At 40.0% G+C, this 27,928-nt stretch overlaps 1 protein-coding gene across 6 annotated transcripts in view; it reads right to left on the bottom strand.

Annotated features, from left to right (window-relative positions):
- MAP2K5 (mitogen-activated protein kinase kinase 5) overlaps positions 1–27,928 on the bottom strand; it is a 139,940-nt gene that overhangs the window by 32,063 nt on the left and 79,949 nt on the right. For 3 of the 6 annotated variants that reach the window (XM_075506420.1, XM_075506423.1, XM_075506425.1), the window contains 3 exons: positions 20,076–20,105; positions 7,019–7,045; positions 6,675–6,707 (listed from right to left, as the gene is read on the bottom strand). In XM_075506420.1, the coding sequence (XP_075362535.1) occupies positions 6,675–6,707; positions 7,019–7,045; positions 20,076–20,105 (90 nt within the window). The remainder of the gene's footprint in view (positions 1–6,674; positions 6,708–7,018; positions 7,046–20,075; positions 20,106–27,928) is intronic. The other 3 variants (XM_075506421.1, XM_075506424.1, XM_075506426.1) reach the window with 1 other exon arrangement.

The following is a 27,928-nucleotide window of genomic DNA, read 5'->3' as shown; positions in this document are numbered from 1 at the left end:
TGTTAGTGTGGCTCTCTGAAGGGCCTTGCAGATAAGTGTACAGGTAGCTGGAAAAACAGGTTAATCCTTTAACCGTAACTGTAATTGCTTTCTCTCTAAAACAAACATAAGAATTTTTTCCTCTCATTGCTGGTCTCTTGTCGATCATAAGCTAGCAGAGCACAGCAGTGTTTTGCGTAGATACACACACATACGCACATTTCAAATAGCTAAGGCACAGCAGCATGAAACGTAGCCTCTACCTGTTCACACCGAAGGGACTCAATTGAAAAACTAAAACCATTTATTGTTCCCTTTTTCCTCTGTACACTCCCAATGCATTTTTATTGCTTTTTCATAAAACACTGCTGCAAATAATCAAGCATGACCATTGACATCCACAAGATTGAGTTTTAGGAACCATTAAATGAGCTTGCCCTCTTGGGAAGGTTCTTGCTCAGGTTGGTCTAAAGGTAATTATTCAGCAATTCCTACCTGTGGTTTTACCTTGTTCCTATATAAGTCTCTGAATCTCATACACTAGTAAGGTCACAGTTTCTGTCTCAATAAAAGTATACCCTAAAACAACTTACCCACAGGACAAATTATAGTGGGTTTGTGTACACATGCGCACACACGTGTGTATATCCTAACACTGGCTTTTCTTGCACAGAAATCTTCAAAACTCCAGACATTTTCAGGGTTAAATATACCTGTTCCTACATTTAAATCAATACATAAGACTCTAAAGAGAAATTCCCAAAGACAAAATAAAGTCTTGTGCAACGGTCTTCATTGTGTTATTTGATCAAGCGGAACGTCCTGTGAATTTTTAAGGCTATGCTGCAGCAATAAATAGAGGGATATATTTAACCAGGTAAAAAAAGAAGGGACTAGAAACAACTATATAGGATACTTGTATTAAGTGCAAGTTATTTTTTCCATGGGAAAATCTGAAAATTTATTGACACTGAAATGCTTCATAGCTCAGCATTAACACTACACTAGCGTTAACTGATGCTGCTAAATGTTTCTAGAGTACAAATTCAAAAGTAAAAAAAAAAAAAGAGGTCTTTGATTTGTGGAGTTTGTAAAGTCCTTGAGCTAGATTAAACTGCAGTCTTGTGAGACCGAGTATCTCTGTGGGGGCACTTAACAGAAATGCTCAAGGAACTCATGGAAAGCTTCTCACTACTTACTCATGAAGCTATCAGAGTAAGGATTCATGAGTACAACTAATTATTTTTTCTTTTAAATTTCTGCCCGACTCGTCAAAATATGCAGGTTTTTCAATGCTGCCTCCTATTTGTAGAAATAGGATTTGCTCTTGAAAGTCTTCACTCCTCAAACTTCTAACGTAATTGGAATAATACAATAATTTAACTAAAATGGATGGACAAAAATCGAGTTCTTTTTCTCCCTAATTCAACACTGTTTTAAAAAAAAAAAGCCAAAACCAACACCTAAGTCACTATTACACTGAGACAAGCTATGGAATCTTTGAAACCAAAATTAATTTATTTCAGGTTATGAAGAAGAAAGGGTTAGAAACCAGAGCTGATGCTTAACTACAGAGCTTGTGACCACAACTGCTCCAGTACAGCGAAACCCGGTTTACAGCAACCACCCAAGGGGCTGGCAATAATTGCTTTCCTAGAAGGGATACTCTAACTAAATAAAGGTCAAACAAAATAGCCCTGGAGAGCTTAAGGAAAATTTAAAGGAGTTGCTTAAGTCAGGAGGACTGCCTACTGGACGCATTCCACAGTGCAAGTTTTGGCTATCCAACCTCCTCCGGATGCAGAGCAGATGATACATCTAAAGCCAAAAACCACGGGACTGAAAAGATGGGAAGCTGACGTGCTGAAAAAACACAGAGCTGTCGGGTTTGGCCTTTTGGGATCTTCATGGACAAGCTGCAATCACCTAGGTGTTTTACTAAACGCTGATCTGACTAGCAATCAGGAAAAGTGACATTTTTAGAAGGCTTTAGAAATACTGCACCTGGAATACAGCTGAAGAAGTAACTAAACGGTAATTTCCTACATAATACATTTTGACAACATGATAACAGGGAAATGAGTAACTACAGGTTGGAAGAATCTTGAAAACAATGCCACTTCTCAACTGACTGCAAGGAATGTAAAAAACACACTATGATCAGAGCCCTGACTTTCCTGAAAACCTCACCCCGTGTTTTGCTGCGGAGTTGCAGAGCCCAGTAACCCACTGCTTACCGAACTGAAAATGTAAAACACCCTCATTTACCTTTTCAACTGAGAATTTTCTAATGCATTAAAAGGAAAATGCATGATTATAATCAAGGCTACGGTTCTCATAATCTCTGCTTCGAAGTGGAGTTTGATTTATGGAGCGACTCTTGCAGACATCAGCAAAGAGAACACTTAACTGGACCATGCAGGTTGTCTGGGAGGTTGCTGGAGATTTGAAGGCTGAGCAGGGAACCGTTAAAATTTTTTTGTCAGCTAAAAAAAAATCATGGGAGGCATTCTGAGACCGTGAGCAGCAAGAGAGGTTAAAAAGCATACTAATTTTACTTGCAATCTTTAGGTTTCATAGTCAACCCACTCAGTGAAATCGGGTGGCCTGCATTTCTCCGATGCATCATTTCTGGGGTCTGCAACATGAATGGTATTATTCTGGGGCTCTGTTGTTTGTATTTTTAAGTTATCATCTGGAACAGATTCCAATCACAAAAACTTTTATTTTTTTTAAATGCACCTAGCGCTTCTAAAGCGCTATCCCGTTGCTGAGTAGATTGCATTGCAAATTCTTTGGCTGCGTGATCATGAAACATTGGGCCACATCTAGGACATCTTCCAAGCCAGGCAATGGCTCCTGCTTCCAGCAGGACTCCATTCTCCTTTGTGTTGGAGTGTTTCTGGAAAGACTGCACGCACAGCAAGCGATGCATGTCCTTCCCAATAGGGATTCATCTGCACTGCTCAGTGCTTTCCATATAACATTTTGGTGAATTGGAGACAAACTAAGTTGAGTGCTAGAATATTAAATTACTCACAGCTCTCAAATAACAGCAGACTGCCTTTATTGCTGGCTGTGTTGCAGGATGAACTACATTAACAACTAGACTATCCTCATCTTTGGACCAGAAGCCGGAGTCTTATCATGGTGAGGGATGCTGCTACAATTAGGACTGTTGCTTAAATGAGCGTGTCTTATTTGTAGCTGGATCAGATTTCACTCTAAGTTATCACATATTAAAGGTCCTGGCAAGCATGTATCCTATTCACACAATGCTCCTCGCTAATTTTGCCATTAAAAAAATAATTCCAGAATCAATGCCATTAAAAGCCCAATAACATCATTTAACAAAAAAAATGCGTCAGGCATAGTTTACTGTGATCCGAGAAGAAGAACCGTGCCTGACATTTTTTTGTTAAATTATCCTGCTTCTCAAATCACTTATTCATTCTGCAGAATTTCTGCAAGTAAATTTAAGTCCTAGAAAATGAACAAACAGACTTTTTAAACTGCCAAAGTGACCTGGTATGTCTCATATATTTCACTAAGAGTTTAAAAACAGCTCCAAAAATCTCACTACTGCAGAACATCTAAGAACTCCCACGGACAGCTTTTATTCCATACTGCGCCACCTTACAGAGTTTGAGAAAAGTCCAGGATACCTAGGTAATACAGAAGCAACCTCTTAACTAGTTCAGTCATCAATAAATCCTATGAATTAATGATTAGGAATGAACAGAACACTAACTTTTGGATTCCTGCTGTGTTTTGGTGGAACGTGGAACAGTTCTACAAGACCCAGTGACTACCAATATAACAAGCAACTACTGTAAAGAGTCAGGGTCTCCATTTCATAATTTTAAAAAGCTTTGAGGTTCAGGCTCTGGAGTTTTTAGCCCGCTCCAGGAGGAAAGATTGGGGTAAGCATGCTGCCAGCAAACACCCAATTTCAAGAAATGCTCTCTTCTACAGAGCTGTTTAATCACAACTTTCGGAGCCAAAAGTCCAAACCATTCTCTGTCACACAAAGAGACATATTAAGGGACTTGAGGAAAAAAGACCCAGAGTTTTCAACTGCAACAACTTCAGCAAATTATTCCTACGGCATGAAGCTACATGGGGACCGAAGATCCTTGAGGCAGCTTGATCCCACCCTTGCAGATCCGTTCCTCCCATACCCTACGACACGATGGCTCATCCAGAAGCCGTGCCATTACGGGAGCACCGCTGTGCCCTATCTGCTTGGAGGAAGAGGCGAGCTACAGATCGTCACTCCTTGCTGTTCTGATCGTCATTAAAGCAGGTGGGGAATTCTGCACCAGTATCTGGGGGTTCCTATGGGGACGGGCTGTACAGCGCAGCTGTAGGAGAGGGGCTCTGCTCCTACCTCCTGTGGGTTTTAGGACCTCCTTACAGCCAAGGGGAAAATTTGACCCAAAATAATCAGTCTTACAACACTAAGCATTTCTAATCTTTAATACTCATGGTAGCAATAACAGCTGTACAGTACCAGATAGTAAAGAGACTTTGCCTCTCAAAAGGTCCTTGCGTAGAAGGAAGAGTGCGTATTAGCCAAATAAGCAGGTCCCTCTGTTATTCCCCAGGAGGCACATCTTACAAAAGACAACGCGAGGAGGAAAAAAAAAAATAGTCACAAGTTAAGCACATTTTGCTTTGAGGTCTGTGTACACAGGACAGGGCTGGGGGTGGCAGGAGGATCTGTTAAAGTCAACGCTACCCATCAGCTAGAACAGAATAACCCTTAATATAAATGTCCTCCAAGACACCGTTATGCCAAGAATTTGCACTTCCAGGTGCGGCAGCTACTATCTAAACGCTATATATCTTATTAAATGACCCCCCAACAATACACACGTACCGAGCAAATAACACTACAGAGCCAATCCATTCTCCTCTTCCCCCCAGGCTCTAAACGTTATGGCATGCAACTTCCACTTAGACATTGAGTGTGCTGCAAAACAAAGCGAGTTGCACTTAAAGAACTTTCAGCTGAGCTAGGCTCTGTAACCTGAAGTCTTAACGTGCCCACGAGCACAGCGCACTCTGAACCACCAGCTCAGGAGAATGATGGCTCCGTGGCATACTGTGGAACATAAAATAAGTCAAAACAAGTAAATACCAAAATGCTAACGTTCAAGCTAGCTCAGCACGGCGACGGTTACAGTCTGCACAAAGTTTCTTGGTTAAAGTTTTTGTAAGAAGACTGGAGCAATTCTAATCTCGAGGAAAGGAATGAAAGCTGCAAGAAGCTCTACCATAACGTGAAGCTCTTTAGGGCTCTGTTTTAGAACACCGAGCTTAGATATAGGCACTAGTACCAGCCCATTTAAAGGTAATTTGTCAAGCAGTAGCAAAAAACAAGTATAAATACGAGCATCTTTAACTTCTTTAGGATAGAGATGGCCTTTTGCTGCTGGTATATACAGCATTGGTGCTTTGGCATTTCCATGCCTCAACCAAAGATACACGTAACAGGAACAACAATGGGTGAAAAAGATGAAAGAAGCAGAATTGCCTAAAAACCTCCCAAAGAACCAGACCACCATAAAGAGCCAGGTGAAAGAGCTAGCACTGCTGGAGGACTGGGAGAACTTCTTTCCTTTACACAAAGGATACTCGTTCATTTGAATTTAACTGCATCCCTCAAGGCCCAAATGTCACTTTTAAGAAGTTCAGCTAAGTCAGTAAGTCATGCTCTAATAAAAGGAGAAAAGCGTTCACCACGGGTAAGAGCGGTGGGTTTAGCAGTTCATACAAGTAGCGGTTACAGACGGAGATACAACCGCGACAGAGTACTTGGGCATCACGCTGGCTGTGAGCTTACATCCAGCTAAACAAACACGTTACCCGGGACAGGCTGGAACAGCCGAATGCTCTAAATGGACACGTTAACACCCAGCGACTCCAACCTGACGAGCCAGCAATGATGTTCTGCTAGAGGCTGAGAGGCAAGTCTTTAAAAAGTGATGGCTTTTTTCTCTCGTTCAAACTTCCCAATTACCATCATCATCTTATTAAACGTTAAAAACAAGGCAAAACTGACAGCACTCTGCCCTCGGCTATTGCCTTACTGTCAAGAGTTGCGACCCCTGCTCACGCCTCAGTTTGGGTAGGAGACGGGACCTGCAAAGAAGCGTTTCAATGGGGAAATGAGACATTCGCCACCGAAATTCAGTCTACTGTTCACACCTGGATCTCCCACATCTCAGCTTTCTGTTTTGTGCTTCTGATTAAATACAAACGATTAGCCAGCATTCAGATGCCTTCCTGCCTCCACTTTGGTTTTCTCTCCTTATCAAAACACCCTTTTGCCTATCTAAATCGCATTAAACGTGCCCGCTATAAAGCGTGCTGCCACTTGAATGTCTCTGTTCCAACTCATCTGGCAAACGCACAGGATCAGCTCACACGACGAGGCTGAGGCTTTAGGGCCTAAATAGCTAAAAGGACTAGCCTTCGAAATGATCAAGTCTTTCAAAGACTCAATATTAAGAGTAGAAAAACAGCATAAAGTGGGACAAGGCCAGTTCATGTTCGACAGCTCCAAGCTGCACAAGGCAACTTGTGCTCTGAGGATGTTGGGCATTGTGCTTCATTAGGAAACAAAATATAAGCTTTCCACTCCATTAGGAATGACTTTAGGAGTGAAAGCACATAAGACGACGACTCACCTCATCAACAATGCACTGCAATAACTGGAGAGGCTGCAATGGAAAGAAGAGAGGGAAAAAGTATTAGCCTATATGCAATATCTTTACAGTGGAGTGGAAAGAAAAAATCATTAATGCAATAAAATATAGCAAGATTAATCAACAGCAGCAAACTCTTATAAAAACATTGATGCTCAGGATGTTCTATTATTTCTAATGGTACCTAATCTAATACAGGCAGTTAAAGGTTTGCATTTTCTTCAAAATGCAATTTGCTAAGTTTAAAACAAGGCATTCAAGCATGCAGAGGAAGCAGCCATCAGGAAAAAGAAAAGTGAATTTTTTTCTGAACTCATAAAGCTTACCATTAAAGATCCCTGGTTTTTCTGAATCTGAAAAAAGGCAATATGTAATTAGCATGTCATAATCAAAATGACTCACTTGGACACATTATGATCACTGAGAGAAAATTATTGCATCGCTGGTGGCAATTTGTGGGCATGTGTTAACACAATTTACATAATGAAAATACACAAATGTTAATAGCTCGCTTCTCATTTATAGGCGAAAGTCAGCAGAATGTTAATTTCACACAACACTTTTTAGTACCCTCCAGGTTGTATTAGAATAGGAAGAAAAACCATAATCCATTTCAAAAGGCTGTTTACGATTCAGATATAAATAATGTTTTATATTGCTAGATTGTGAACACTGGGCTTAATGTTGCAATCATTGCTAATGTTATGAAGCTCACTCTTTTTAAATTAAAAACCGATTTATTTAAAATTGAAATTAAATCATAGTCAGAAATTAGAATTTTGGATTACTGCCAGACTCTGCTCACAATCCCTTTTTTGTGAAGAAAACTTTAATTATGTGGCTGAAGTATCTACCGCTGCTCAGGAAAGCCTTTAATACTCCACTTTTACCCAAGTTTCTTATATATTCCAACCCAGTTTTACTTTGACTATAAGTAGAGCATTGCCATCTGTGAGGCTGGAAAGTTTGATGAACTTTGTGTTGTTCTAAAAGGCAAAGGAAAGACTTGTTACCAGTCGTCTCTGAGCCTTTCTTAAATTTCTTCACATCAATTTGGTTGGGAAATTAATTAATAGTTTGTAGTAACAGACCATTCGATTGCTTACAGAGAGCTCCAAAATGTCCTGGCCCACATTGGCAAAACACCTTTCGATTACAAAGAGAAACAAAGGCAGAATTGCAATGCGAGCAATTAAATACACAACACAGAGCAGACACTTAATGCAAAATACCTGACTGAATTTGGGGTATTCTGATAATTTGTATATGCATACCATTTGTAATGGGTGTGGATAATTAATTACGTATTTTTCCTAAACAGACACCAAGTTGCTTGCAACCCAACATAATCACGATGCAAACAGAACGCAGTCCTTAGCGAAAACGTTGTCTTCTGTTCTAACGCAGTTTCTTTGGCTTGCCCCTTACATTTAATATTCTCTGTTGTATAGTGCCATGATGATGAATGTTGTAGGGCTGCCATCAGCTTTGGAAGCGCTCTCCCCCAGTACCCAGCCAGAGGCAGGATCCTCTAGTAATACTTTACAGGTAGTAAAATGTAATATAGAGGAGCTTGAAAACTAGCACCAAGCAAATAGCCGGTATTATGCACGCGAAGTCTTTCATTATTGTATTAGCAGCGCGCAAATGTACACCTAAAGTTTCTGCGTATAATTCTATTTTTTCCAAGGAAGAAAAGAAAATAATAAATAGATAGAAGTAGCCCATTATATTTTTTAGTGGTCAACGTCAATCTATTACAATTCAACAGAATAAATTTGCCGTTTTGCATTATTGCAAATAAGCAAAATATTCGGTGGACATAAAAGGGCTTTCATTCATACTTCACTTCCAGATGCTAAATGACAAAATAGACTCAGCTTATTCAATAGGGATGATTCAGAGCTCCTTTAGAGCAGCGCACATGAACAGGCGACTCAGTTTTTCATCCAAACAGAGTATCGGTCACATTTCCTTACCAGGAAAATCGGTCTTGTCAGGAAAACGAATAGAGGTGGGATCATACATAGTAGCCTCAACATAGATGCGATTACATCCAATTTCAGAACAAGATTTAAAATATTATTTCTAATAAAAGCGCTCAGGGCTTCTAATGAAAAATAAAGGAACGCAAATCAAAGTATTACAGAATTCTTCCTGTGACATTGCAACTCTCTGCCGGAGCAGCAGGCCCAGCTTCTGTGAAAGGGAGAGACGTGTGCTCGCTCACACACACATCGTTACCGGGTTTTATTACACAATTTTGATGGCAACATATTATTTTGAGATCATCTTCATAAATTTTGCATTAAGGTAGCTGTGCCAGTACCTGGAATTGATTCAAAAAGCTTAAGACACTCAATTACTTTTTAACACTATTACCCGATGTAATGACATATCTGCTATTTCCCTTGCATTTGATGATGCAACATCATTGTAATTGATTCATTTTCTCAATTAAATAAAGCTACTGTGCTTTCCTCTATGCGAATGCCACAGAGACTCCCCCGTTAGATGTATTACCTATTTTCTCTGTCTCAGATATATTGCTTGTAAGGCTGCACTGTGCTCCTCTGTTAGCTCCACTAGAAAATGCAATGTTACAGTCGTATTTTTCTAGTTCTGAACAGCACTGAACTTAGCTGTATTTATATTAGGCATATTTTTCACTGTTAAAACTATGTTGTTTACCTTTTCCAGGATCACATTATTGGGCAGCCTCTGCAACTAGAAACCAAACCTCGCTGATGACAACTTTACAGTCAGTGCTTCTCCTTTGGCACACAGTTCATGAAAAAGCGAAGCGGCCAGTTTTATAGCACATTAAGAACAATTTTAAAAGTACTCAACATAAAATGTTTCATCTTCCTGTTCACCCGCGCTCCTTTTTTTGTCCTCCCTTAACTGTCTGGTTTTCGTGCGCTGCTGGGAGATAAGAAGTTTAGGAGGCAGGTTCATCTCGAGGGATCCGAGTGCAGCGGCTGCAGCTCAAAAGCTCGAGCGCTTGGCGTGTCGCGTCCCCCGTGCGATGCTCAGAAAACTCGGGGATCAGGAAGGAGACTGTCACCGTCACGTTCTTCTACTTTCCATGAAGAATTTCAAATAGGGAAATGGTGGCAGTGACACAACGGAAAACCCGGCTTGAAAGGAAGACAAAAAAGGCACCGTGTGCATTTTAAGAGCATCGAGGAACGCTTTGATGCGCTCATTAAAACATCGTTCTCATCTTGGAAACAGCCACCAACGTGCTCCCTCGGCCACGCCGGAAGACCGTGTGTGAACCCCGGACCCTGCTCATCGCTGGAAAACCCAGGTGGCCAGAAGGTTTTGTAAGCTTTTCATACGCAACCGAAATTGTGTGAATTTGTAGAATCAGATCAGCTATTTGATATTTTTGAACCTGTATTGTATTTGCTGTGGTTTTACTTACTGCACATTATAGTTTATAATTTGAAGAAGCAGCGCAAATCATAAATAAACCTATCGCATTAACAGTCTGTTTCTCAGGTCATGAAATATCAGTGGTATCTGGATAAACTACTCCATAAAGCACATTCTCCAAACGGCATATTTTTTTTAGGTTGGTTGGTTAAAAATGCAAAAGTTTGCCTCCTGCTTCATCTACTATTTAATGAATGCCTCTGGTTATGAAAAGCAACTTTTGACAGACCATCAGGTTATATTTCTGTCTCCATGGAGATACTTTGGACGGGAAGTGGCTGAGAAGACCTCTACCATCCCTTTCACATTATATTCACAAGCACAATCAACGAAACTCAAATGAATCCACCCCGGGTAACTTAGAGGAGTCACTAGCTATAGCTTTAATTTTCGCTTTTACTCTCTGGAATTAGGACTTGCCCTGGAGCTCTTGTTTGAGAGATTTGCAGGTGACCCAGGGTTAGATCTTCCCATATCACTTAACAAATTTTCTCTTTACATATATACTGCTTTTCAAGCTGGTGATATTTTTTTCTAATAGAAAAATACATATACCAACAAATCATACAGTTATGATTTTTAAGGGAGGCTTCACAGTAGAACATTTATTTTCCTAATCCAGGGAACTGTGGATTTTAGAAGCACATACAAGTTATTTTTAATCTTTATGAATGAGGGTTAAGTTTTATTGAACAGGAGAAACGGCAAACATCGTCTCCTATTGACAAACGGCCAACGCTCACTTGCTTTGTCTCTGCCCCGATATGAAAGGAAAAGGACTATGTAAACATACTGCGTTTCCACATGGTCTTCACCACCATGCGTTTTACTCTTCCTCTGGAATGAAAGCATGATCTTCAGACATATTTTACAAAGCCTTGCGAAACTGAATGGTTATACTTCTGAAAGAAGTCAAAGCGCCAAAGCCAGTAAGACTGACCCCACTAATTTGTTCCTGATATTCTGAACATCCCCCCCATCCCAATCTGTGGATTTTGCAAATGGCAGACTTCAATCACTGTCACAAAACAGAGGACAAGAAAAGGATAAAAATAATTTCAAAATAAAAAAAAAAGGCAATTCACAACAACCTTAATATTAAATATATTCTTACAATTATATTACGCTGGTTTTCCCAGAGGTCTACAAACAAATTTATATAAAGAGATTATTTCATCCACCATTGAACTGCAGCCACTTCTCACAGAAATCTGTTTACCAGAGTTTAGTAACACAATTCAACAAACGTGGGCATGAAAAACTACACACTCTTGAAATTATGGAGGGAGTGTAAGAAGCCAACAATAATTACTACACTGGAGTAGGACCAGGATGCTAATGGTAACCCATTCCTCAGTCAGCAGGAATGCAGGATAAGCAAGTCTTACGAAAGACAGTAAATTTAGCAAACCGCTGTTTAAGACCTTGTTTCAAGCATCACAAAAAGTGCAGTAAGTAGAACAAAGGGTGGTCAGCCAGAAATCAAATAAAGGAACGGGGTGTAGTTCTAACCAGTTCTTGCTTCATGTCACCCGTGTTTATCAGGCTTAGCAAAATGACCACTGCGGTAATTTTGAACAGCAGAAACCTGGAATTCCTCACCACAGAGAGGAATACCAGGAGAACCTAGAGGACACTACAGAAGAGCAGGAATAATGTCATGATGCTACCAAAAAAACCCCCAAAAACCAAAAGGACAAACACCATAGTGGGATGGATGTCCAGGGAGGAGTACAGTCTGAAGACACACAAGGTTACCCTTTCTCCATGCAGCACCGGAGTGCTGTGTCGAAGGCTGTGCACCCCCCGAGAGCGGTGGGCCAGCTGGAGAAAGTTCAAAGAAAAACCACAACAACAGCCAGAAGTCTAGAGAGACTGAAAGAACTGGGGTCTTTAGACTAAAGGCAGAGCAAGGACGACACAACCACCAGCGCTCCTGCATCTCTTCTCCATGTTCATTACGCACACAACTACCACCATACCCTGCAGCGAGGAAAACCGGAGGAACAAATCATCTAAAGAAACAAGAGCCTCCAATACCAAGAAGTGTTGAAGAGCACAGATGAACATCCATCAGGATTGTCCCTCCTCATAAGCACACCACTGCAAGTCCCTTCTAGCTTGAAAAGAAACAGGTAAAAAAAAAAATGTCAATGGTTAAAACCTGTCACTGGAACCCATCTAGAAAAATCCTGAGCTTTCTCCAACGAGCTGCAAAATCAATTGTGATCGCTACACATGACACAATTCTAGGGACATCTGAAAGGAAATAACCCAAAGCAGCAAAAATTTGGGTATACGAGTGGAGCTTTCTAACTAAACTGAGGTGCTGAGCATGTTTGGGCAACGGAAGGTATGATGCCATGCAATGAGCACCTTCTCCGATGTCATTCCACTGCCCACCACAGGTAGCATAGCACTTCCCTGGAAATTAAACCCATGGTTTCATGGGGCTGGCAGGAAAACAGCTGCCATGGAATGGAAACACTTGCCTTGACCTCAAAATCATTCACTCTTATTTTGGCCTTTGAGGCTCCTCAAAGGCCGTTGAGCAACCATCACTCAGCAGAGGACGAGATGGTCGTGAGTGCTGTGTGCTCCTATAAGGCATGCTGGAAACACAGCCCTCAGGCTCTGGCGGAGACCCCTGCATTAGTAGTCCATGGACGTAGCGAAGAGCAAGTGTTGGGACCTCTATGTCCATCTCCAGAGTGCCTTACAACCTCACAGACCCGTGAGGAGCAGGTACTCTCGCTCCTCAAACAGGCTGAGAGCCACAATTCATTTCTGAGCTCTTACAGCTGCACCCTTGGTAAGGAACCATGCTTCAGGGAGCAGGGGTCTGCTGCACCCTTGTCTCCGTTCATCTCCAGTTCCTGGGTGACTTGGGAGGAACCATGCCTCCTCCTCATCCCAGCCAAGAGAGCCTGTTCAGAGCGCAGAAGATGTAAATTTTCAGTAAATCCAATATTTGCTGACAGTTTGCAAATGGCCACCTAAAACAACCAACCACACAAATCAATCCACCTACTGCTAGCTTTCTTCCTAAGGAGAGCTGATCTCCCAGGTTTACGTTTTCATTCAGGCAAGTCATTCAACGACATCAACTGCAGGAACTATAACTGGGAGAGATGTTTCCTTCCAAGCACTACAGGAACATCTCCCCTTCCACAGAAGCACCAACTCATGCAGGAGATCCTGACATATTTGCAAAAATCTCTCAGAAGAAATTTCAGGATTGAAAATCATCCTCCTGGATGATTTTTCCCCCCCCCGTCTGGTTAAGTAGCTCTCATGACAACAACCATAATTTCATTTCAGGGTCTCGCTCAACTTCCGCAGTCGGTCTCAGCATCGTCAGTCCTGTGCTGTGAAGGCAAGACAACAACTGCATGGAGCAACAAAAGGGCTCGTTGCATTAAGCCATTTTCTTACTCGGTACAAATTGTCAAGGGTGACAGTGCCATAACTGTCACAAACTTACGTCCTGACCGCACAGATGCACCCATGGGTGATTATCTGTAGTAGTTAATTTTCCCACTGTAGTAAACTGAACTATGCACAGCTTTGAAGCTGGTGTCAGCGCGACCAGGTATGAGGTTTTACACGAGACAGGGGAACAGGCACAGAACACGTCCTGGAATGACGGTCACAAAACACAGCCTAATCCCTGCTCCCTCAGACTGCCGGAAATTGTTAGGGTTAGAAAGCAAAAAAAGACACATCAGTCTTTCAAGATCGTAAGTTAAAAATCCACTCTTAAAACATATTAAAAGCATGTTATAAAATCAGGATTTTCTAGTTACCTACATTTCCAAGCTTGACCATATTATTCAAACATCAATTTTACATTTTTTTTAAAAAATCAGAGAGGAAGATTAAAATAAAAAATATAAATTTGTCTTTATACTTCAGATTCCTAACAGATTTTTTTTTTTTTTTTTGCTAAAACCTCTCCATTTTCAGAAAAGAAAACACCTCTGGAAAAACTAAAACTAAATTCAAATTTTACAGCAAGTTGCTAATAGACAAATCAAATTTAAGTTCAAACTTATTTCTAGCTAAGGAGGAAAAATAATAAAGCAAAATGTATCTGAAGTATATTATCTCACGAATGATATATGTAGTGAAACCTATGTTAAGAAATTGGTAAGAGTTTAAAATAATAGCAGACGACTTAAAATGTTGTCAGTGGTTTCTCAAATATATTATGAAAGCAAAAATATTTGCACAAATCTATCATATTTGAGATATTATACAATAATTTAATTCACTATTTTCACATTAGCATTTGAACAGTGTTTAATGTCTTTTAAATGGTTAGATATAATGACATATGTGGAAGAAAAAACATTTCTTTCTTACTAGGATACATGCTGTAACCAACCCTCAATTTATTCTCACAAAATAAATGAATGCTTAAAGGATGTTTCTGTCAATTGAAAAAACAACAGTAAAATGGCTACTTTACATGCCAAGTCAAACTAAATATTTTTTGCCTTGACAACCTGCTTACATTTAAATGAAACCAGGCCAAATTTGGTCAATAGTATGGATTACATATAACAAAAAGAATCTTAGACCATGTTAATACAGGGATCAGAAAGCAGCAACTTCATTTAAAACCATGCAATTATTTAGCAAACTAAGATACAGCAAATAAATTAATCTGTTTTAAATGGAAGCGCTTGCACAGTAGCTTTTTGACCTATAATTAAATCTTACTTGCAGAAATCACAGCGAGGGTAGAATTTGCTGATGAAAGGATAAAAACAAAATCTTGCAAAAAAACCCCCCAGCTTTGGTATCAGAAATAATAATAAAAAAAACCAAACCAAAAAACATTTGCAAAATCTTTTCCTGCTGAGAAAAAGAGCCGTGTCCCAAAGCTGGTGTAAGTCTGCATTGTCCCCTGATCTCCCTGGAGCAGCAGAACTGATTTGCTCCAGCTGAGGATCTGGCCCAGCACACGCAGAATATTCTGCATCGTCTCTCCGATGCTTTTTATATGCTGGGCTTTGGTAAAAGTACAAACCTTTCTCCTAACAGGAGGAGCAGAAAGCAGATTTCCTTCACCGAGGATTTTTTGCCTGTATATTTTCTTATAAAGCAAACCAATGGCAGGTCTATAGCGAACGCTTTCTTGGGCTATAAAATTTCCTATTATCCACTTATGTTTTCTTTGCAGTGGGATTTAAGAATGCCTCTTCCTTGAGACGAGTAATATGTCATCATTTTGTTGAACTAACAGGCCTGACAGTCTTGTCTCTCCGAGTTAGAGACCCCAGTGCTCTGTGCTCACATTGCTGGTAAAATGAAGGTGAAAAAGCTGGGAGAATAAAAAGGAAGGGGAAAATCTAACTCTAACTAAATTCTTTACCAATTCATTCCCATTATTTATCATGCTGCAAAAATAAACTCTTTCTATTAAAAAAAAAACCCCTTAAATTAAGGTCTCTCTCACTTTCACTACATTTCAAAATAACTTATTTGAATCCTGGGATTATATATTTCAACAAATATCATCTTCTGTATTCATCATTTCTCCTGTCTTTTTGATCTTTTTTTCTACTTATCATGTTCTTTATTTGAAACAGATTTTTAACAGATAATCTTGATCGTTATAACAATATCTTGCTTGCATTTTATTCAAATAATTCTTAAAAACAGCTTAAAAAGCCGTTTGGAATAACATCAAGCTCTCCATCAATCAAATGAAAAAATTCCGCTGGCGGTTGTATAAACATCAGATCAACTCTGATGTCTTCAAGGATTTCAGAGTGAACCATAAAAAACTCCATTAACTTCTGACAAAGAATGCAAATTAATCACAACATGGGGTGAAATGAAATTAAAGGCTCTTTTCTAATCAATGACAAGGCAGGATGAAATATTTGTTACTCTCCGCGTTCAGGCTGCCGGGATGCTCGCGCTTTCCCCGCACATCCCAAATGCAAGGTGTGAGCACAGATTCACCCAGGGTAGCTGTTTAGCCCTCCCCATCCCTACAGCTATCTGCTTACAAGTCGCCCAGATTCACAAAACACACTAATCATCTGAATCTCAGGTGCATCCAATTTGTTATTCACACTCTCCCGGTGCCAGTGAAAAGCCTGGCGTAGACAGATGCACCAGGAACCTTAAATGACAGTTTTGGCCTCCGGAAGTGCGATCGCTACAGCAAAATCTAGTACAGCCTCCAGGTGAAATGTCTGGAGCTCCATATGGAGCAGGGAAAATTAACAACAAGATGAAAATCGCTGTAGCAGCGGGGAGTCGGAATTTAAAAAAAAAAAAAAAAAAAAAAAGAAGGGAAAAAAAATTTAAAGATGAGGAAAGAGGAGTAATAAATTAATGGGGTGTGAAAACATTCAAAGCTTTACAATACCAGGGGCAGTATTTGCTCAGATTTGGGGGGGGAGCGGTGGGATGGGAGGGTGCGGAATGGGGGACAGGATTTTTTGGTGGATTTATTATTTTTTTTTTTTAAAACTTCAGGTCATTTTCATGTAATTTATTAAGCGAGGCCTGGAATTGTAGCCAAAGGAAGGAAAACGTTGCTCTAAATGCAAAAGTATCTTAAATACAGTCGTCGTAATCCGCACTTTCCTATAGCTGATTAAATCCTCGGCAGCTGAGTGCTGCCTATTTCTTTGGAATATTTCCCTAATGGATGCGGCGTCCTTTTAACATCCTGCTTTGTACAAAGTTCGACTACAAGCCGAGAATATTTAGTGGGCAATTCTTTTCATTTCTCCTAAATTGCATTACCATTAAACAAGTCATTGCCCCCATCGTGTTTTTATATAATATACTGAATTTGAATCTACGTGATTAACTGTACGTCTCGCAGTTTGTTCAGCCGCTGCGCATCTTTTGGGTTCCAACTTAAAATTTAATTAAATATACTGTGAGGTACCGTGGCCTTTTGGGGTTTTTTTTTGGTTTTGTTTTTGTTTTTTTTTTTTACAGTTCATTCTGCACAGACATGTAAAATCAAAATCACATAAATTAAGGTTAAACTCTTAAATTTGAAACTTATTTTCCCTGTGCGCCTTCTTCAGATACCTAAAAAAGCTGGACAGACTATGGACTAGCAACTGGGTTTGGTGAAAGGGGTTTCCTTTCTTTTTTAAATGTTTACGTAGGAAGGAACTTTATTCAAAAGAGTATTTGGTGAGCGTGTGTGAGCGCACGCACCATTCCTATTAGTCCTAATAGAGTTATGCAAACGCATCAGGGGAAGAATATACCCGTAAGTGCTTACGTTTGTATCTACAGAAAATCCTGTGAGCGTCATACCCTACGCCTTCCAAAAGGAGTTTTACATTACAGCAAGCAAGCAATAGCACTCCGCAATACCATGCCAGGAAAACGAACAAGAAAACAATGAAAACCATAACAGTTTTAGAAATGTACTACATTTTAAAGGTTAGAGTTTCCTGCGCAAAGTTTTTATAGTGGAAAAGTCTGTTCTTTACGATTTGTTATTTCCTTGTTCAGCTCACTACCTTTGGCAGTTAGCTACGGATTATGAAGTGAGCTGCGTATCAAGACAAAAAAAAATTTACAGGAACTCTAAACACACCCATAAGCAACTTTACTTATATGCGTAGTTGCTCGCACGCTTAAGTGCTTTCAAGATAAGACTTTATTGTGAACGTAAGATTAAATAATAAGTGTTAGCAATACTTAAATAAATACTTACAAAGCATGTGAAAAATGAGACGGGGTAAGTTCTATCATTAAAATATTCTACTAAAGGCCAGGAAAAAAAAAACCATCCTTTAGTCTTACTGGCATATTGCAGGAGTCCTGAATTTCCACACTGCAATGATTCCCTCTATAAATCTTATTCATTTAAACTGAATTTACACACACCATTTGTCTGTGTCTTAAAAACAGAGAAAAAGGAAAAAAAAAAAACCCTTTTTTTTTCCCCAACTACAGCTGGAGACAAACATTCATTTGCAGAAAATTTCAGGTGTTCTCAAACTTGTCTGTATTCATACTTTCCATTTTCAGAGAGAAGTAACTTCAAGTTATTTAGGGACAAATTCTGCAAACACACATACAATTAGCTACAATCATTTGAATAAGCCTGCTGAAGTGAGGAGGATTTACTCAAGTGAGTGACTGCAGAATCAGGCCCTTACGTAGGGCAATAAATAGGTATTTAGACATTAAAAAAAGCCCTACTAATTATCCCCCTCATCAGAGTGGGTTTCTAAGGGTTCTTGTGACCAGCTGCCTAAGTACATGTCTGAAATACATATTCTTCACATAAAAATCCTTATGAAAAGCAGTTGCTTGAAAAGCTTAATAGCTACATTTTAAAGTTTCACCTCCTCAACTGTTTTACATTAAAAAATATATACAATTTCATGGACTACTGACTTGCCAAATATTCTTTTACAAACCCGATCCGTTTTTTAATTAGAATAGCAAAAAAGATCTTAAACTAGCAATCACGGTTTGCTCCCAATTCAGAAAACAAATTTTTGTCTCGAATCATACATAACGTACGCGCTCTAACTTCTTTCCCCAAGCTCCAGCACTTCTGTGAACAGAGGGTTGTCTTAAATTGTATCCCACGTCACTTTGATTTAGTGTTATAATACAGCATCCACAATGAACATCAAGACACTCAACGAGCACAAGTGAGTATGCCAACGTATGGAGGACACTTCAACACAAGAGCTTCTTTTTCAATCCTCTCTTCAAAGGAGAGGGTACATTTTAAAATATGGCTAAAATATGCAAAGTATGTTCTGCTAACCAGCTATAGCTCTCTCAGTCAGTAAACATTTTCCATAGCAGATGAGAAAGTGAAAAATCAGTATATTTCTACACATGCAAAACCTCTGCAAGTCCATAAAAGTGTCAGGAGAATTTGCTTAAAACAGCTTATAAAAATGGGAGAGAGAATGAGTCCCAGCCTATTATTCAATAACCATGTTTGTGAGGCATCTGCATAATCTAACCATGCATAAATTAGTATGTGTATTACAACAGTTATTTGCATAATAATAGCAAGTTAATAGATGCTTAAAGAGCACAGACCAACACCACCTTTAAATCAGACATGCCTCCAGGCACTCTGATCTGTATAGACCAAGATGCAGAAAACAGTGTTCATAAAACATACGAAAACATAAAAACCACATTCAAATAATTCATTTTAGTCCCTGGACACTTCACTTCTTCCCCTCTCCCAGGAAAGAATAATTTGAGGAACTACAGAATAGTTTGTTACTATGAATTCTAACATCCATCTTGCAATAAGAATTTAATCATCAAACGTATTTCTGGATCGGTTGTTTTGTTCAGAGCTTCATGTTTTTTCAAGCATACAGACAAAGTAAAGTATTGCGTGGTGAGGCAGGGCTCAGCATCGGCCTAACCACTGCCACCGAAGATGGAAATAGTGGTACCGCCAACTTCAATGAAACTGAGTTAGGTCAGTGGAAAGTTAGAAAATGCCAGTATCTAAATAAAATACTAATATTAGGTCCTCTTAAAAGGGAGAATCCAGAGCTCCCTTAAGTAGTCCATTCACATTATATTTTCGATTTGAGACCATTGTACCATTTATTCAAAATTGGAATTAAAAATTAAAATATGAAAAAGGAGCAGATACACCTTCCTGCTTCGAAAGCGCTGTTGTACATCCCAGATTATTTTTTAATCTCACAACAAAACAATTATTAACATCATCACAATTTTCATTGTCTCCAGGGAAAGAAAATCTAGAGTTTGGAGAAGAGAAAAAGGAAAAAAAAAATCAATAGAGACTTCTAAATGACTCCTTCAAGATACCACTTTTCAATTTAACAGGACAGATTTATTTGTATGTGGCTCAAATGTTCACAATTGCTCTCTGCACCTTCATACATAGGAATGAATGTCACAGTGGCAAACAGCAGTAATGAACAATCTTACCTGAGGATATGGAAACCTCCCAAGAGCAAGCTGGGAAAGGAAATAATATTTGTCTAGTTATATAGATTTGCATGGAGGGCACATTTTCTTAAAGAGAGAAAAGTACTCAACTCTTACTATTGTATAAATTGGAAAATGTCAGCAAAAGTAATTCTGAAAACACACAAAGAGCTGTATTTAGAATGGAGTCATTCACAACAATTACCCCTTGTTCTACGTTTCTGAATATTTCTGTATTTCTCAAGCTCTTTTGTCTGTACCACTCAGTAACACTGTTTGATGCCCAAGTTCCTGAGGACTCTCTAAATTAAACCAGTTCAGCCTCAATAGCGAGGCCAACGACACTGACCTTTACTGATAATTATCTGCAACGAACAGGTATTGTAGAGCATGCACTGAACTCCCAAAGTCCTTCCTTAACTGGCTCAGAGTAAAATCTGGGTTATATAGCTGAGGTTTGCTTCCTTATCGGTGTCAAACCCAGCTAGGAACCTGTGAGCGGGATCTGGAGAGAGATCGTGGCACCTGCAAAAAGACACTTCGTCTTTTCTTCAGATCTACTTTCAATTGCACACGGTATCAACTGGATTTGTTGCCCACGCTGTTTTATAAGTCAGTTGATGCGTTATCAGAGTATCTGCTAGTATCACTATTAGACCCAACAACAATACTACTGTTGCCATAATGCCATAGCTAATAAATATTCTGTGATAAATTCTTCGTGCAAGACTTTAGGTTTTCCCATTTGGTATCTGAACCTTGGAAACAATTTCAGCAAAATACAATGAGTGTAAGTTATTTTGTCTACTATTCAGTGAAGGACAAGGGTTTTCAGAGTTGACATAGATTCCTCCAAAAGGGCATGCAGAGCAGCTCTGTTCTGACCTGCTTTCTGGAGAAGCCCACCTCTCTCCACGGTTTACAGAGGAGCTGTAGTCAGATGAGCTTCTCTACGCTCCGGTTAACCTTCGTGAATCCTCCCCTTAAACCTTCAGAAGGTCTACCAAAAAGGTTATGGATGCACTACTACAAACCAACCACACCAAGATAAACTAGGTAGATTCACATCAGACTGAGTAACAGCATCAATGCTGAAGGTCTAAGCCATCGTGTCATGTCCTGCAAAGGCTAAACCACACGTCAGTGCTGGGCGAAAGCTGTTTCGTGGCACCTGTATCGCCACTGATACTTGAGCTCCTCAGTGCCATGGTTACTTGACCTAGCCAGATTGCAGCTGAGGCAGCCGTGCTATCCTACGATGAAATTTCAGCCTGGCTGGCAGCACGAAACCATCCTAACTATGAACAATACGGCACAGACAGAGCTGTAGCAAGGTGAGGAACCGATGGGGCAAAGACCGGTAGACATACTTGAGCTTCGCCAGTTCAGGAAAAAGGTCACGAGAAGGTAGGAAGAAGCAGCTGACAGCATGAGTGGAAGCAACCAGAGAACAGCAGAGATGGTGCCCTTTCTGCCATTCCAGCTGCTGTCCAAACCATTTGGCTGTGAGCCTCAGCAAATACAGTAAACTTCTTCCAGATCCTCAGAGGAAAGGCATTACAAAAGCAGAGCAGGTCTTGAAGCACTTGTGTAAGAGGCATGCAAGAGAAACCCAAAGAGATGAAACAATTTTTTTGGTGAGTACTCTTAGAAGAAGCTTTCGCAATACTGAGATAGTATTTGTCCTGAAAATCTACAGACACATCAAGTGGGTTCTAAAGGGGCTACTCTGTTTGTACAATATCTCTGAACGCTTACTTACTGCACAGACACATCACAGTTGTAGGAACTGCATATCTAAATTTCCATGCATCACTGGAAAATCACCCCAACCTTTCCTAAATATCTCATCAGTGGGAATTTGCATAATGACTGAGGAGGAGCCATTATGGTCTGCTATATCAGTACGGTGTTGACCAAGGATCCCTACTAGCAATAACATAGGCAGTTTTTCCCGAGACGTTTCTATTGTGCCACTCATCTCCCTGAAAGTCGTGATCTGCTTGTAGACTTCCATTTGGGGATCGTTGCGTTTGCTTGGTTTGCAAGACCAACGCCTACAGAACGTAGAAGAAATCAGGCTTCCAAGAGACACTGGACTAGGGAACAACGTTAAGGTGACAAGACAAGTAAGATCTCTTCCAGTTCTCTAAACCAATACAATTTAAGCTAGCTTCCTCCTCTGGGTTTCTTCTGTGCTTTGTCTTCCATGTTTGCCTTTAAGACTCAACTCTTTGGGCTGAATTCTGCCTTTCACTTTTGTTTCTGGTGCAGTGCTGAGCACAGTGCTTCTCTTTGCAGCAAATTCGTCCTCGTAACAAACCAACCTGACCTAAGCAGGCTTGATCGCCATCCTTTCTATCACTTGTGCCTGGCTCACAGCTTCTCCCAGCTCAGAGTGTCACTCCAGTCACTCTCTGATGACAGGCTTTGAAATACACTGCTAAATAGTTAAGCAAAGACCCTACGTTTTCTGTTACGCTCAGTCTTAAGGACCAGGAGCTACTAAAATATACCCTTTTTCATCTTCTCTTCTTTTGGGAGGACCATCCTTAACTTCCAAGAAGCTGCTCGAGATCCTAAGAAGCACTGCTGCTGTGATAACCTATAAATGCCAAACACTTTTCCATGAACAGAAGTAGAAGAAATCCGGATTTTTCCAATGACTACTGACTTAAGAACAGCCATTACAATAGCTGCAGACTTGTAGGAATGTAATAGTTATCCCACTATAGAACAGGAAGATAATTATGGCTGTATGCACGGGGCATCATTCTGCAGATCTTATTTAAGCAGAAAAACAACCACTGCCTCGACGATGTCTTCAAACTAAGCACTTCCATTCTCACCGACGATTCCTCTCCCTGACCACCACACTCCTCAGCAGGGGCTCCAAAGGCAGCAGAATAATCGGGAAAAGAGCAGTTTTCCGCCAGACATAAATACGGGGTGTATAAATGAGCTTCGAAGAATCCGAAACGCATCGGGAACAAGTTCTTTGGGGGTTGTTAAAAAAGAACCACATTTCTCAGCGAAGCTGCTCCTTGGCTGAGAACTGCAAAGCAATACAGCCATGGACAGATCAGGTGCCAGTTCTGCATTCCCCTGAACCATCACTCGATTCATCTAGTCAGAGTTGTTTCCTCCCTGCAAGATTGTCAAGGTATTATAAATTAAGAAACTTACCAAAGAGTATGTAATCTTCCCTGAAATAGCCTGCAGATATGTCACTGTACTAAATGTGTTTCAGATTTAATGAAGCTTTAATGTCCTTTTTAATTTTGCCTGTTTCTATATCACCAGGGGTCGAGCAAGGCAATCAGCACTCAAGAGGGTGGTTTGGTTTAAAACTAGGAAAAACTCATTTGCTTATGAGTTGCACTGTATTTTCTTAATTAAATTTACTAAGTAAAATGGTTTAAGTTCAGCCAACCAATGACCTCTGTATGCAGATTTAGATTTATAAATAGCGTGACAGTTAAAGTAAAGAAAAAAAAAATCCCCAAAACCAAACAGATTAGAGCTTCACTAAAGGGATTTTCATACTCTCTATCATCTACCACAAACCCCATGCAGGTTACAAAACCAATGCAAACCGCCAAACTAACACACTATCAAAAACTTATCTCCTCTGCATTTACACAATGAAACTCAGGAACTTGCAATTTTGTTTTTAAGGCAATAGAACACAAATACATTATTTCCATTCACACTAGTTAGGTTTGGGAACTGATCAGTATTTTATGTAGCTCTGGATATTAAGGAGGGGAGAAGGGAATGCTTAAACTTCGAGGAGCTGGTTCTCATTTCCCTATGGATACCTTCCCACTACACAAGAACTGTAAAAAAAAGTCATTTTAAAAAGGCCCAGTGAATTGCAATGCCAGCATGGTATGGAAAGATAAATGAGAATCAGACCACATCAGCAAGAAATACGTCAGAATAACACTTTCCTACACCATTTCACTTTAGAGCAACTACATGTCTGTGTAGGGTTGGGGTTTTTTTTGGGGGTGGGGGTGATGGTGTGTGTGTGTGCGTGGTTTTTTTAAAAACTATTACTTTCTTAGACATTGAAGTAGCCCATCAGAGCACTTAAAACGCTCATTTTATGGTATTCAGTGAGGTTGTGTCATGAAAAATGATGTGCGCTTCCAAGTGCAAGTACCTGACAGGAGCCTTCCCCCAGGCTTGGACAGAGGTGCAGATGGACGTACTGGGTGCACCATCGGATTTTAAACCGGTCCTTGATAAACTGAGAAATAATCCCAGATTATTAAATAACAGGCAGAGGTACAGTGCGCACGTATGCTGATTTTTATCAAACTATATCTAAAAACACATAAGGGAAAGGAAAAAGAACGTGAGGCGGCCAGTTTCGGTAGAGGCAGGTGCCTAAACCCTCTGTATTGAGCAGCCGTAAGAAGGGCTGGAAAGCAACTCTAACCTGTTCTCACACACAGACACTTAATGTGCAGATAAGTGAACACAACATTAAAATGACTTGTTGAAATCACGTAATTAACAATTTTGGAACTGAAAATGGAAATCCAGAAATCCTCACTACCAAATGGCTTTCTCTACATCGCTCTTTACGTGCCTGCCTGTATACTGTTAATAAGAATTACAATAGCAACTTGGTCCGTATCCTGCTCAGAAAGTGACTGAGGGAAGGAAGTTCAAAACATATTTTTAGGACACTCAGGCAATAAAGTCTCCCACTTAGATTATTGTCTATGTTGTGCAAGTTGTTTTTTAATTTACAGTTATCCTGAAAAGCATGGGATGTTTTTATTCTTAATTTAGACACATTCCATGTTTCTCAGCATAACTGCAAATTGAAAATAAGCACTTACAATATCGCTAGTGATCTAGCTGAAGGAGGACTTTATAGTCTGAAATGTTCTAAAATTTGTTCTTAATTACCTCGTGCACATTTTACACAATTAAATTTCCATCTAAGGATTTTGCATTTAGATTGTGCTCTGCAGTTAAACCCTCATTTTATGGAAAAGCAGCCGCGACTTCGGAACATTCAGACACAGGAAACTTTAAAAATCAGACTTAACTACTGGATAACATAAAATTCCCTAGGTGAAATTTCATTCCAAGACCAATTTATACATTCCTAGATAGATGGCTTAAAATCACCTGAAACTCTGCAGGGTATGGACCTTAATAAATATTAAATACCTCAAAAACTACTCTAAGATTTTTCTTTCCTTCTAATATCAATTTCACTGTCCTCTTATTGCACAGTTTAAAAAAAAAAAGAATCCAAAAGGATATAACAGCAATTTACCAGCGTTAAAGTGCTTCTGAGGTTAAACTGACAACAAAGAAGAACAGAAACACAAAGCATCTTGAAGTAGGGTTTCAATTAAATGTGCAGGATTTAGTAATGCAGGACGAAAAAAGAGTTACAAATTAATTTAATCTTCTGCCTATAGTTTGCAGCTGCACTCCAAAGTGTCTGGGGCTTAAGAACAAAGCCTTGAAAGGCCTCAGAGTGAGGAAAGCTTCAATTTTTAATGTATAACGCCATTAGCTGATAACTTGTGGAATCTGCGACCCCTGCGGAGGGGCATAAGCGCGGGTAACAGAGACTGATGAAGTGACATATTTGTTCACGTCTAGGACTATGAGGAAGAAGGTTATTACTAATACCGTCAGGCCCAACAGAAATATGCCCTAATAACCTTTGGGACATTCCTTGGCTTGAGCAGATGAGTTCGAGATCTCTCTACATAAAATATATTAAAAATCAAAGCCTAATTCACCTTAATTAAAGATAATTAGTTTCACTTTGGCTTCTTTTAAATATGAACTATAGTAAATGCACTGCAAACTAAAGACTGCAGACCATCATGATTAAATTGCACACTCCTTCCTCGCCACAAATCCCTTATATTACCAGGCTTTTACCGCTACGTCTTCAAAGGTGTTGCTCAGAATAGCAGCGCCTTTTCTAAAGGGAAAAAGGTGGGACACGGGCCTTTCAGGGCCAATCTGTGGAAATTGTCAGGTGCAAAATTCACACAAATGGTCCATAAAGATCAATGAGACTACTTGTTTGAGCAGAGAGGCTTCCCGCTTATTTGTTTGTCGGATTTAGATTCAATACCTAAAGAAAAGAAAAAAAAAGTTCAATTCGGTTGCGCTGGTGGAAACGCAGCTCAGCTTCAGCGAAGCAGCAGCACCGCTGTTATCCATCTCCGCTGGCACGAGAGAGTTCATCTGCCATTACAAACCAATTAAATAACAGGGAAAGGCAGACTCAACTGACAAACACCTCCAGATTTTTGACTTTTAAAAAGCAGAAACAGCTATTCTACACAGTATAAGAAGAGGGGACATTAATCTATATTGCATAATCCTATATATGACGAACACACCACAGCTGATGCTATCCCTTAATTGTCCACTCATCTATCTAACTCAGAGAACTGTATTATTTCTTCCGCTGCCGCACAGACCGCCCGCAGTGGCCTAAGAGCAATTGCTGAGAAACATGATACATTGAGGTCTCAACCCGCGCAAACTGTACCTAAACTTACACTTTATTGCAGCTTAGTTCACAATCTTCACCTAATATAGGGTTACATCCCAGCGCAGCAAGCGGATAAATCATCCTGGAATATTACTCTGGCTAAGTTTAGCTGTGAGTGGAGCATATGTGCTTCCGAGTCACTGAAGCAAAGGCCCATAAAATACACTAATTACTGGAAGTTATGGTCACTGAGTGATTGATAGCGCTCTGCGAGGCAACTTCCCCATTTTCAGCTATTCTGACGGGCCTCCCCCACCACACAGCAATTATTAATTCATGACCCAACCCTCAGGCACTGGTACCTTTACTTCTAATTCCGCTACCACAAAGATCGTGATGGAGCTGGACGTTGGCTTCATCCTGGTGGCCGCTGAAGATGGCAGATGAGGAAACGGAGCTAACGGCCACTGCTTGGAGAAATTGCTCAAAATAGCTCAAGGGGAAAAAAAAAAAACAACTAGGCCAGATTTTCCCTAAGAACAAGTTTCTGAAATGCACCGTTCTGTACAGAATGAGTAAGAACGATTCAAGTTACTGAGCAAAATTGTGTGTTACAGCCACACTCTCAACGGCTGAGCGAAGTGTGCAAGGATTTGTCCAAACATCACGCTACTACAGTCCTTAAAAATACAGAGTAATGGGGTGAGGCTCATTGCAAAAAAAAGCACTTTTTATTTTCTTGCTTTCCTTAATCCTAAACGAAAGATGTCTGTTACTAAATAGTCACACCTACGCAATTATCAGTGGTTCAAGCTGCAAGGCCCAAGGGCTCAAGGCATGAGTCTGCTCTCCCCCATACTTCATGAAACCAGAAAAAGGCCAGAAGTGAAACATTTCCTCCGTAAAGTTCGTTCCTTTTCAGGAAGGGTCTCGCCAAGGGCTGGGGCCACAGAAACCAGCGCTGGCCAAAGCCCTGCTGTCAGCAGAGAGAAGATGGCAGCCCACAGAGATGGTAATCCAGCATTTTCAGAAACACTTGGTTTAAGTTTTCTCTAATATTAATATTAGAGTGATTTGCAGTGACAAAGTAAACACCCATCACATCCCAGGATTGCTGGTTATTAGATGGCTGGGCACAGAAGTGAGGCTTGGGTTTTTTTATTAGTTTAGAGAAGGTTGGAATTCAGCAAGGGAAAAAAAGAAAGAAAAAAAAGAAAGGAAAAAGAAAGGAAAAAGAAAGGGAAAAGAAAGGGAAAAGAAAGGGAAAAGAAAGGGAAAAGAAAGGGAAAAGAAAGGGAAAAGAAAGGGAAAAGAAAGGGAAAAGAAAGGGAAAAGAAAGGGAAAAGAAAGGGAAAAGAAAGGG

This window comes from Mycteria americana, chromosome 6 (assembly GCF_035582795.1).
Source record: "Mycteria americana isolate JAX WOST 10 ecotype Jacksonville Zoo and Gardens chromosome 6, USCA_MyAme_1.0, whole genome shotgun sequence".
Lineage (NCBI taxonomy): Eukaryota > Metazoa > Chordata > Aves > Ciconiiformes > Ciconiidae > Mycteria > Mycteria americana.
The sequence above is the reverse complement of the archived record's forward strand: the minus strand, read 5'-3'. Positions and strand labels throughout refer to the sequence as shown.